At 31.8% G+C, this 12,841-nt stretch overlaps 2 protein-coding genes across 2 annotated transcripts; one reads left to right on the top strand and one right to left on the bottom strand.

Annotated features, from left to right (window-relative positions):
- Nucleotides 1–2,540: 2,540 nt before the first annotated feature.
- On the top strand, nt 2,541–4,587 carry LOC114174261 (ankyrin-3). Its single transcript, XM_028059070.1, has 2 exons — nt 2,541–2,846; nt 3,827–4,587. Exons 1-2 carry the CDS (start codon nt 2,710–2,712, stop codon nt 4,437–4,439), a joined length of 750 nt encoding a protein of 249 aa, XP_027914871.1. The 5' UTR covers nt 2,541–2,709; the 3' UTR covers nt 4,440–4,587.
- Nucleotides 4,588–7,856: 3,269 nt separating this feature from the next.
- LOC114173328 (putative disease resistance protein RGA4) lies at nt 7,857–12,243 on the bottom strand. Its single transcript, XM_028057637.1, has 2 exons — nt 8,855–12,243; nt 7,857–8,123 (listed from the first exon to the last, which is right to left on the bottom strand). Exons 1-2 carry the CDS (start codon nt 12,133–12,135, stop codon nt 8,114–8,116), a joined length of 3,291 nt encoding a protein of 1,096 aa, XP_027913438.1. The 5' UTR covers nt 12,136–12,243; the 3' UTR covers nt 7,857–8,113.
- Between the last annotated feature and the right edge of the window lie 598 nt (nt 12,244–12,841).

The following is a 12,841-nucleotide window of genomic DNA, read 5'->3' as shown; positions in this document are numbered from 1 at the left end:
GCTTACATCATTTGGATGTAGTAATCAATTATAATTTTAGAAGAGATTCTTGAAGCTATATCTATTAGAAAAAGATATTTTTTCCATATACCATAAATTTGTCTAAACACCGTAAAAATCTATAAATCAGAAGACTATTCGGAACTCGTGAAAATGAAATTTTGATTGGAAACTGTTATATGTAGAGTGATATAAAAGAATGTGTAATCTATAAAATCAAATGTCTACAGCCTGAAAAAAAAAATATAAATTTGATTCCTGAAAAGATATATTCCCTTATCAACATTCATTTCTATTTAATGTTTTCGTAAAAACAACAATAAAATTGTTTAATAATAATGAACAATAATTAATTTAAAGAATAATAAAAACTATTTAAAAAATACTACAATTACATACATTAATTACTTTTTCAAATCATAATTAATATTCAGTTATTTTTAAACACAAAATTAATAGAAAAAAAAAACAAAAGATCCACATGTCTACTACTAGTTTGATTATGAACAAGATGTAAAATTTGGATTTTCTACTGGAATTTTTTTTTGTGTTGTTCCTCTACTGTGTCTGTATAATATACTGATTACCACTAATTTTGACATTTTAAAATATATTAAAAAGATATTTAAAATATTAATACAGTACATTTTTAATAATCAACAGAGGACAACATATAAAAACCAGTACAAAATTTGGACTCCAAAATATATATGCATTGTGAATAATTAAATTACATGCTCATAATTTGTGCTTCCCAAATTCAATTCATTTGGTACATAAATCAAAGAAAGCATGGAGAAAAAAAAAATAAACTCACGTAATTATATAAAATAATAAATTTATTTACAACAAATAATATAAATTTGTGGAATTAAAAAATTATGACAACATAAAATAGGATTTTATGAATTTGTCCATATGGAAAGCAACATTATTTCTATACATGCATGTATTTTGAATTGCCATTGTGATTTTAATTTTCATAATCTTTTATTTAATTTTTAGAATAATAATATTTTGACTCACTTTCATTCACTCATTTTTAGTATATATATATATATATATATATATATATATATATATATATATATATATATATATATATAAATTTTATTTTTTTAGTAGTGTAATGTTGTGATTTAAAAATGATTGAAGTGATGAATTAGAAGTAGATAAAAAAATTCAAATCTTATTATCCTAATTTTTATTAGTCCGTATGGTACTTTTTAAATAAGTTTAAATAAATAACCACATTTCATTAAAAATAGGAGAAGGTATTAACAATACAAGAAAAATAAATATTTGATTGAAAGTTAATATAAATATAAATTTAATTAATGTGAATTTTAAAACTAAAAAAATTTGAATATTATTTAATATGATTTTAAAGGGTAAAATATTTAACCGATAAAATTATATATATTTTTAATTTGAAATTATATTAAATTATAATTATTTTAAGACTTATATACACTTTTAGGATTTGAGATGTTTAATAAAATCTCTATAAAAGTTTTATAGTATGTTTGTCCTCCAATTTTGCGAAAGTAAATGATTTTAATCTATTGATAAAATGTTTTTAAACCTACATTAAATATAACATCATCTTCATCTATCTATCTATAACAACAAGGGGATTCGTTTTTTTGTGTCCACATTTCATAATACCCGTTTTATCCTTAGTTATTTTAAAAATTAATTATTTTATAAATAATTTATTTTTAATCATTTTTCTACAAATCTCTTTTGTCTTAAATCATTATTTAAATTTTCTTTTTACATATTTTATTTTTTTAATTTTATATTTAATAACTATTTTAAAAATTATATATTTATTATTGATCTTAAATTTATTAAAATTTAAAATATGTGAACACACAGGTGCGATAATGCTTGTGTGTTCGCTAGTAAATAATAAAGATGTTACTTATTTATTTATGTAAGATATTAATAATATTATTAATTGTAAGTTTTAATATTATTATCACATAAAATGTTTTTAATATTTTTCTGTTAACATTTAAATAACATATTATGTTAAACTAATTTTTTTAATTTTAAATATTTTGAAAACTATATTAAAATTAGGACAAAGTTATAGAAAATAATGAATATTACCTTTAACAATTATATTATCAAGGATAAAATATGAAAAATAAATATGTAACCAAAATGGAATTTAATAATGCCAGAAGATAATCTATTTTAAATAATTAACATATAGCAATAAAAATAATTCTATGTTTTATAATGTAATAATTTATAATTTTATAATTAATAATCTTACAATGTTATTTTATTATAATTTTAAGTACTTCAAAAATAAGTTTTATTAACTACTACAAAGTCTAGAGGGAGACACTACAGTAATTATTGTGGCTCTTCAACAAAATCCTACCTAAGCAACAAAGTAATCGTAATTAAAAAGAAATTCTAATAACAAAGGATTTCATCGAAAATTTTCATATTTTTCAAGACACTACAAAAATTAAACAAAAACTCACTTTAAGTTCACATGTTTTACCAGGGAAAGCTTAATTAAGTTCTTTTATCATTTTTTTTTAATTTTCGCTGAGTTTTTGGCAAAACTACGAGAAGAACAGAAGAGAATAAAGGAGAAGAGAGAAAACAGAGAAGGGTTGCGGAAGTAATGTTAAATATTCAGAATTGACGTAACAAGGGTTTTTGGCGGCGAAGAAGAAGGAGCAGATGGGTAATCCACGGAGATCGAAGACGGCCGACGAACTTCATTCGGCGGCGAGGTCTGGGGATCTCATCGCCGTTCAGTCAATTTTGGCTTCAAATCCTTTGGCCGTTAATTCCAGAGATAAGCATTCCAGAACACCGTATCCTCGTCATTCTCGTCTTATGTTGTTCTATTCGTTAGTTAATTTGATTGCGAAGTGAGCGCAACGCGACAGGAACCCTAATAATTTAGTTTTCTATATGTATTGTTGTTGTTCTAGATAACAATACTCTCGTTCGATGCTGAATACTTTTCGTTCCTTCTAGTTTTCTCTACACAACACAGTAGCTGGCATCGAAAATTTCTTTTGGCTGGTTGTTTCAAAGATATGATTCGTTGCAGCATTTGTTTCACTCAGATGCATTGCATATTTTTCTCTCCTGTTTTAACCATCCATTTTGAACATAATTATCACCCCTCTGTTGTTGAACAAAACTTAGGTCCATCTTTTAAGGGATTTTGGTAGTGTGATCAGAAATTCACCGCAGTAGCCTATGCTAATTTTCATGCAAATCTTTACTATATAAATTACTGTGGAAAACGTCAACTGCGGCTGGAGAACGACACACAATTTTTGTCTGTCATGTAAGAAAACGGTTTGTTTAATCTGAACCTATGTTGGTGCCATCATATCTATCCATATCCGTATGGGCGGTTGAATGTTTCTTTAGATTGCATTATAGGCAGCATTGGAACAAAAATTTATGTGGGTGAAGTAGTAACTAGTGGTCTGTTCTGTTCGCTTTACTTCACACTTTGAATTATTTTCTAAAGCAATGTCATGCTATTTAAATACTAAGTTTTTATCGAACTTCGGTTAAGTTCTGGAAATTGTTTTCAAAACATGTATTTTGGAAACCAAAATCCATAATAATTAAGATGTTTTTTCAACCGCTTCTTCAGTTTTATGGCTAACTCAAAGGAGTGGGTCATTTAGAGTGGTGTTGTATGTGGTTAGACATGAGCTTGGTGTGATTTTTTTTTCTTTAAATAGGAATCAAGTATACATTATAGGTTCTTTGGAATTCTTTTGTGTTGCCCTGTGACTTTGTTTCTTTGACTATGAACTTTGGGCAATAGTCTACATTTAGCAGCATTTTCCGGGCAAGCAGAGGTAGTCACTTATCTCTGCAAGAACAAGGCTGATGCTGGTGCTTCTGCTATGGATGACATGGCTGCAATACACTTTGCTTCACAGAAGGGACATTTAGAAGTTGTTCGAGCTCTACTTTCAGCTGGGGCCTCTCTCAAAGCATCTACCCGCAAAGGCATGACTTCATTACACTATGCTGTTCAGGGTTCCCATCTGGAACTCGTCAAGTATTTGGCCAAGAAAGGGGCAAACCTTGGTGCCCAGACAAAGGCAGGAAAGACCCCTTTGGATCTTGCTAGCAATGATGAAATTCGATCCTTTCTGGAGGAATTTGAGAAGTCAGCAAAGAATGGAGAATTGGGAAAGCAAGATAAAGATAAAGCTGAAGAATTTGCTCCCAAGACATCTGAATTGGGATCAGAAGGTGATTTGAATACAGAACCTGCTGCTGCTGCTCTAGATGAAGAAAAAAATGCAAGAGAAAAGAGAAAGGGTAATGAAGATGACGCAAGAGTAGAGTCGTCACAACCAAAAAAAGCGAGAGTTAAGTTAAGCCATCTCCAAAGTTCAGATGATACCCAAGAAGAAGAGAACATGTAGGTTGGTATAGGCACAGTAGAGCTTACATTTTGTTATTGTAATATAGTTAATTGTATCTGATTGTTGGGTTACTAGACCAGACTATCTGTAGACTATTAATAGCAACTTATTCTGGATTAATACAAATTTATCTTGACAGATTAGATTATCCTATTCAGTTTCCACTTGCCATTTCGCATTTTATAGCTGATAATTTTGTTGTCAAACTGATATGCGACTGTAGAAGTTAGCTTCTTTTCTGCTAAAACAGTTCAACATGTGTTTTTGTATAATAAATTAGTGAATGAAACATATAATAAATAAGTGTATGAAACGATGTAACACATGACATGCTTAAGCTTTAACTAATAAATCTTGTATTTCCTTATGGGGGTTAGTTTTGTATTTATGGTAGTATAAAAGTTGTATTCAAATAAGGAGGGGGACAATAGAAAATATGATTGGAGGTTATAATAAATTAATTGTGCTTGGTAAGTTAGTTTCTATATTTTTACTTCAAATCATCTTATTTTGGAACTAGGAAATTTTGAATTTGAGATGTTTAATTTTTAGGATTTCCCTTTTTAAGGTGATCCAAGAGTTCTTGTGATGTTCATAACAATCCTCTCTTTTACAGTTTAATGCCCTATTGTACAAGAAAGATTAAGAAAAGAAAAACTAACTCAGTTTTGAATTTAGAGTACAATACGAGTAAAAACTTGCATAGTATTATAGGTGTTAGAATTATTACTTTCATGTATTATCATTAACCATAAGTATAGGGTGTAGAGTGTTGGAAACCTCCTACAACGGTATCTAGTTCTGCGTCTAGGGTCCTAGTACAATCTCTTAGTCTTCTATATAACCTTGTATCAGATTTTTAATATAAATAGAAAAAAGTGAGAGGGATTCCTTAAGTCCTCTAATCATATATTTTTCAGTTTTAATCTTAAGTATAGGTTTTGGGTTTTGAGACTTGTATGTGAAATGGAAAATCAAAAGTTAATTATTTTTGTTATTTGACGTAAATTAGGGTGTTTGCTTGTTACTTTGATCAAATAGAGAACTATGTACATGATTTTATAATATTGAACTACGAGTTGACATTAGTATTCGAAGGTTTTTCGTTTGGTAAATTGGGACTTTTGTTAATTGAAGGTTTAATTATGTATGTTGGTGAGAAAAGTTGAATTTTTAAAGTGTTAATTGAATAGAATAGATGAATCTGTCCAAATATGTTATGGTTGCTTCTTATATATGAGACGTATAGAAATTGTGATCTTGGAGTAATGTGATGTTTGAGTTGAACTTGGAATTGGGTTGTGATATGGTAACATTGAAAGTAAAATCTGAAATCAGGTGAAAATTTAGAGGGGTAACCATATTGAATTTGAAAGCTTTATTTTACTTAGTTAAGGATGTGTTTTCAGGTTTGTAAATGTTATAATTCATGTGGTTTAGGATGCAAATTGGAATAGGTTTGTAAATGTTATAATTCATGTGGTTTAGGATGCAAATTGAAATGAGAGGTCTTGGTTGTTGTAATTGTACAGTTTGGTATCATTGACAAGACATTTTGAAATAAGTTTGAAGAGAGAAAAGTGAAAAATAACAAACGATGCCGTGGAACAAACCAAAAACCTCACAGCAGACACATTTGTCATGGGCCGGGCCTTACATTTGGAGGCCGGGCTCTGTTCTAAAATCTGGCAAGTTAGGGAGTAAATATGAAGCCAGCGTCGGGCCTTGCATTTGGGGTCGGACGCCTAGCCTCTGCTGCACTAGCGTTGGGCACCACATGATAGGGCCTGGCGCTAGTATGCTAAGTTTGATGTTTTGATATGTTTCTTGTTCTCTGGTTCTGTGATTTTATGATTTATGTTTTTCATGATCTTATAGTATGATTTACAATTCAGGATGAGCTTATTGATGTGAGGATCTTTCAGGAAAGGAAATCCTATTCTATATAATTAGTAGTGTACACATTGATGTAAGAAGTCAATACTGGTGTGTTATCTTGATACTCTAAATTCATTAAATATGTAGAGTTGAATGAGGTATGTGGTGAGAGGGGCAGGAGTTCCTGTCACTAAGAACAATTTCAACAACCCCAGGATTCTTATGACAGTTAAAGGGACTAAGCTTGTGTGTGGTATGGTAAAACCCTTTGGCCATGATTTTACATGTAGTAGAGGTCACCACAAGTGAAAAAACCACCAAGAATCATATATCAATGTTTAGGTTCGGATCATTGAGTCTAGAGTTATTCCTTGTATGTGTGATTGATTAATTGGTATTGTTTAGTATAGTGTGTGTAGTATTATGCTTCATAATTCTACTTAGTTTTATATACGTGGGTGTACTTTCTTTTGCTATTAGCTTACTCTTTTTGTATGTTTGGTTATTCGTGTTTTTTCCTTTTTACAGTAATCATCATTATTTGGTGTGAGAAAATAAGGAATTAGACGTTGATCCGGCTCATGATGGAGATGATGGTGCGACTGTCTAATTTTAGACTATTTTCGTGTTATTCTTACTCTTTTGAAAGACCTTATTTTTCTTAACCTTTTCTTCTAAGGTTATGTTTTGGCTATATATAAAGTTGTTTTGGATTGCTGACTTTTCTTGTGGAAGACCGTAAATGATGAAATTTATATACATTCCTTATATGCTTGTTGAGGTAGCAAATATTATAATATCTTGTTTAGTAGTTTCTATAATATCTTGTTTAATAGTTTTACACTATTATTTGGGATGTTATAACGGACACAAGGATGTTAGAGAAAAAAGTGCAACTTGTATTCCACTTTTAGATATCACAATTTCATTTAAGTATGGTTTTTTACTCGATATAAAAGTGGTGGAAATAAAATTTGTAAGTAATTATATTATTTTTTAAATAAGATAAGAATCAACTTTATCGTGTTAGAATTTAAGGAACCAAGAAACCAAAACCTGACACAACACTTATTTTACTCAAAAACAGAACTACAAAAAGAATTTGTATTCCTTCACAACATTTATATTTATATATATATATATATATATATATATATATATATATATATATTTGTCTAGTTTATTAAATATTTTAGTTTGATTTCTTTGTGGCTTTGACATACAATGATTGTGTTTGATGTATTATTAATTAATTGTTGATAGTATTATAGAAACTGTTTATTATGTTAGCTTATGCTATTTGATTATTTTGTTATGCAAATGCGATAACTTTTTTTATGTGAGGCATCAGATTCCCTGAATGTAGCTTGGACTATCAAGACTACACCCCATGCACAGATCCAAAGGTATTAAATTAAATGGTATTCATTTGCTGAAGAATTTTCATCGTCGATTGAGCATGCATGATTTTGCAGAGATAGAGAAAATATTGCCTGTTACTGGCTTACTTTGTTAGAACGCCATTGCTCCAATTTTTGAGAGAACAAGCTTCCAAACATCATGATTTGAATACCGACACAACAGTTAACATTACAAAGTCAGAGGTTATGGCATGACATATGATCTTACTGAAGATTACTATATTAAAAATTACACAATGATAGTTTAAAAGAATTACAGTCAAAGTTCCAACTTATTACTCAACCATATTTACAACAATGAGCCATATTCAGATAAACAGACGTCAACCTCTTCCCTCTTCTATCGTACGAGTGTCTATCCATTTCAATCTTTCGTTAAAGATCCCTGTAATGAACAGAACAAAGTGCAGCTTCAATCTTTAAAACAATGTAAGGCTGTGCTCTTTCATTATATAAATCTTTCAAAGATTTTTTTGATATATAAATTAAGTGACCAAATGTCATTAATTATATTAAAATATTTGCATTCTAAGTCCTTAATATATGATGCATTGGTACATGATGACTGTAAAGCGAAAAAAAAAAAATCGAGCAAAGGGACTTTGGTGTTTAAGACATTCTACTCTTATTTGAGTATGGTTCACAAAAGTGTGAAATATATAAGTAGCAGGATAACAGCAGAGGAATTTAGACACGAGATTGTGCATTAAATCCTGCAGTAATTAGAAATCATGACTTTAGAATAGTAATGAATATAATCCCATTTTTGTACTAAAAGGGGAGAGCTGAAGCTGATGATTGTACCTTTGGTTTTAGATTACTTGAAGGTATCATAAGAAAATAAGACTTTTGTATAGGTTAGCAAAAAAATGATATTAAAGAGATTGTAGCATAAAGGGACTCGGCCTGAATATATAAAATTGATGAAGCATTAAAAGTAAAAATTACTAATATGAGTCAAGTCTATCTTGAGGAAAGCAGTAACACATTTGTTAACCACATTAATAATATAAGGGAAAATTGAGATCTGCATTATATAAAGTTATCCAGCTCAGGTATTTTGAGGAATTAAGCAGTAAGGAGAAGTTAAAGGAAATTAAACAATCATTCACTTACCTCAATTTTATATTTGGAATGTGGTTTATGTATTGCCAATCCTCTCCTGTTTCCCTCTTGCACCGCTTCTTCAGATAAGGACAAGAGATTATACTTAAATGAGACAAGTTGGTGAGGCGTTGAATGCTGCTAGGCAGTGACCTCAACTCCCTACAACGGTCAATGCTTAATTCTTCAAGAGTAGATATATCTCCCAGCCAGTCCGGCAATGAAGTAGACTTGCAATACAATATATACAAAGAACGTAGGGAGGGGACACGTTGTAAGCCTTCTGGTAATGTGGAGCAATACAGGATTGACACGTCTCGAAGGGCAGTTAGTTGGCTCATATTGCTTGGTAGAACCATCGACTCTGGACATTCTCTGATCGTCAATCTCTCAAGACATGCCAAATGTCGAACACCTTCAGACAAGGATTTTAATTTCTCACAGCAACAAATACGTAAGATTCGAAGAGAAGTTAGACCTTCCAACACATGTTCTGGAAAATACTCCAAATCATACCAAAATCCAATCTCAAGGACCTCTAATGCATCCAGCGTGCCGAGTTGGTCAGGTAGTGTCTTTACTCCTTTAATCGATGAAATATTCAGGGTCTTTAGACAGGGCGTATTCCCCACAACTCCTTCCATGAAGAAACCCACTTCGTCAATCATGTTAGCACGAAGTTTCTCAACAGTAGGAAGACGTGGAAATTTAACGTTGGAAACGCCATAAATTGTTATTTCAGAAAGACGAGGGAGCATCTCTACTCCTTCATCCCTCAACATTCTCTCCAAATTTGGTAAATTGTACAGAATCAATTCCTCCAATGATGGAAATGCCTTCTCCTCCACGCCGTCATACGTCTCACCATCTATGCACTTCACATTTTTCATTCCACGCACCTCTAGCCTTTTCAAGTATGGTAATTTACCAAGAGGAGGAAGCTCCTCACAGTTTTCACAGTCCAAGAGCTTAACTTCCACCAACTCTCTTAGAGTGACTGGACTTCTCATCCAACTCGATAACTGTCTTCCCTGATACCCTTTTATATGAAAACTCTTCAGAGTTGAGGGAGGTTCCAGGGCTTCCAGTACTATTTCTTCACTAACAGTACTACCTCTTGAATTAGCATTACCATCCCATGACAAGTATAGGATATTTAAGTCCTTCTTATCAATCAAGTTTGTTTGTTTAGCATCCCATTCATTGGCAACCTTTTCAAGGCCTTTGATTCTCAGCGTGCCTCCCAGCTTTAAGCTATGCAGCTCTGCTAACCCATACCCGGGCTTTGAACCCACAATGAAAATGCTCAGTGTTTTTAGATGTCTTAACTTGCTAATATTGGGGGACATCTCTACTATTGAAGGACACTCATCAATTACAACATGTCTTAGATCCTGCAATTGTGTCAAGTTTTTGGGTAGCTCATAAAGTTTGTACCAATTTCTCAGTTTCAATATTTGTAATTTCGTCAACTCACAAATTGAGTTATTTAAGCTTACGTGCATACCACCACTCAAACTCAAGTATCTCAGATGTGATAAACTCTTAAGTGAGGACAACTTAGTAAAGTCTGTGCGCAATGCTCGGAGACAACAATGATTTGATAGCATTAGGCCCATACGACCAAAATAAAATAAAGTCCGCAGAGATTCAGCCTTCTTGAAAGCAAACTTGAAAGAACTCGCATCAACTGACACACCATAATATTTCAAATTTAAGTAGTGAATTCTGCTTGAGGGAGTCAACCATTTTTTCATAACAACCACACATTCCTCACCCATAATAGATTGGGCAAGATCATGAAATAGATCGTGCATCTTGAAAGTCCTTATCATACCAAACCTATCATACTTTGCTTCTTGAAAGAAAGATCTACTGTATAACTTTTTCCACACTTTATTTCCAATATCTTCCACTTCTACATTTCTTTCACATCTAATAAATCCATTAGCCATCCAGAGATGAATTAGTTCTTCTTTCTCTATTTCAAAATCTTTGGGGTATATTGCACATAAAGAAAAACATCTCCTCATATATGGTTCCAAATTAGAATAACTCAGTTTCAAAGCACGCATAATAGAATTTTCCTCACCTGTCGCAGAATTACTTTCCTCCCGTATGTCCCAAATTTCACTTTCCTTCACATTCTCCCATTGTCTTACTTCATTTTCATCACGCAAACAGCTCGCCAGTGTTTTGATTGCAAGTGGCGAACCGACGCATTTTCTCGTTATCTCTTCACCGATTACCATAAGCTCTTCCCTTTCTTGTGTGTTTGGTCCAAATGCATGCTGTTGGAACAATGACCAACTATCTTCTTCGGACAATGCTTTCAAAGGGAACGAAAAATGCGCTCCCATGACAGAGACAACTTCCTGAAGTCGAGTGGTGACCAAAACGGTTGCTCCTTTTGCTGCCCTTGCACACTCCAACATCCCCTTCAACTCATTCCATTTCTCTCTGTTGTCGTTCCACACATCATCCAGAACAAGCAAATATCTCTTACTCTGCAATGCTTCTTCAACCTTTTTCCGCCTTGCTTCCAAATTATCGAGGTTGTGATTAGGTCCAAGGGTACATTCTATGATGGATTGCAGGATTTCCTTGACCTTGAAATCATCCGAAACACAGATCCAGATTTTCAAGTCAAAATGTTTACTTATCCCGTCATGATGGAAGACCTCCTTGGCAAGAGTTGTTTTGCCAAGTCCCCCCATACCAACTATGGCATAGATGGTGAGTTCGTCACTGTAAATAGCATCTTTCAGAAGAAACTTCACAATTTTATCTCTATCTTCGTCTCTGCCGTATAATATGGGTTCTGTAATGACAGAACTAGTTTCACGCCAATCATCATCATCATCCACTGCTTGCTTTTTTGTGAGATCCACACGCAATTCAAAAGTCAGCCTTTCTGTATGAATGTCATGAAACCTTTCAGTGATGTCTTTGATCCGCTTTCCAATATGAAAGCGGAAGTGAATGTCCTTAGGATGGAGACGGGATAGGCATGAAGTATGTCCATCATGAGAGTGCATCTTTGTGAAGTGAATCGAACATTCATCCAAGATATCGTCAAGCACATAGGCTGCATCTGTGAGTTTCTGCAGCCAATCCTTGACGGCATGACTTGTTATTTGCTTTTTCTCAGCATCTCTTAGGACAGCACGAATTGCGGTGAGATTGCTGGAAAGCTTTTGAATCTGTTCATCAACACCCCAATAAGTTGCAAGTTGTTCTTGAACGAAAGATCCCAAATTTTGAATCACGACTTCCAGTAAAGCCTCGGCCATAAGAGAAACAGGAGCTAGATCGAAGTGAAATGTTAGAGAAGAGTGAGGAAGAATTTGTTTAGAAATATTTGTTGTAGTGATTTGAAATTGATTTAATATTCTTTAATTAACTGGGGCTGGTTTTATGCAAAATAATTGAGGAGAGAGAGTAAATGAATGATTGCGATGCTAAGTCTTCACCGACAAACTTGTGTGGGATTTTTTTTTGTCAAACTAGCACATTTCCCGACCAATATTATCTATTGGTTACCATTTCTGATCCGTATATACGATACGGAAATAATATACTACATATGTTTAATTTTAATATGTTAATACATTTATTTTTAAAATAATAAAATATAATAAGTCATATATAAATATTAAAAAGTGTATAATAATTTTTATAGATATAATAAATATATTATTATTAATGTGTAAATTTAATTTTTTAATTAGAGAGTAATTATTTTAATAACTAAAACTGATAATTAATGTTAGTAACTAATTTAAAAATCAATTTATAATTAAAATTATTTTAATTATTATTTTAGAAACTAATTATAAATTTTTAAAATTATTTCAGTTGTCAATTTTATTATTATATAATGGCTAATTATTTTTTGTCATTAAAATTTATCACTATTCACAAATTTTATTTTATTATAGTGTACTACAACTTTATAAATTAGATACTTCTTTAATAAATATCATTCAAAAATGTAAA

Source organism: Vigna unguiculata, chromosome 2 (genome assembly GCF_004118075.2).
Source record: "Vigna unguiculata cultivar IT97K-499-35 chromosome 2, ASM411807v1, whole genome shotgun sequence".
NCBI classification, from domain to species: domain Eukaryota; kingdom Viridiplantae; phylum Streptophyta; class Magnoliopsida; order Fabales; family Fabaceae; genus Vigna; species Vigna unguiculata.
The sequence above is the reverse complement of the archived record's forward strand: the minus strand, read 5'-3'. Positions and strand labels throughout refer to the sequence as shown.

Bases quoted from the DNA above. Each gene is read 5' to 3' on its own strand.
- LOC114174261 (XM_028059070.1), top strand. From the start codon at position 2,710: ATGGGTAATCCACGGAGATCGAAGACGGCCGACGAACTTCATTCGGCG. The intron at 2,847-3,826 runs GTATCCTCGTCA...TTTGGGCAATAG, and splicing joins GATAAGCATTCCAGAACACC to TCTACATTTAGCAGCATTTT.
- LOC114173328 (XM_028057637.1), bottom strand. From the start codon at position 12,135: ATGGCCGAGGCTTTACTGGAAGTCGTGATTCAAAATTTGGGATCTTTC.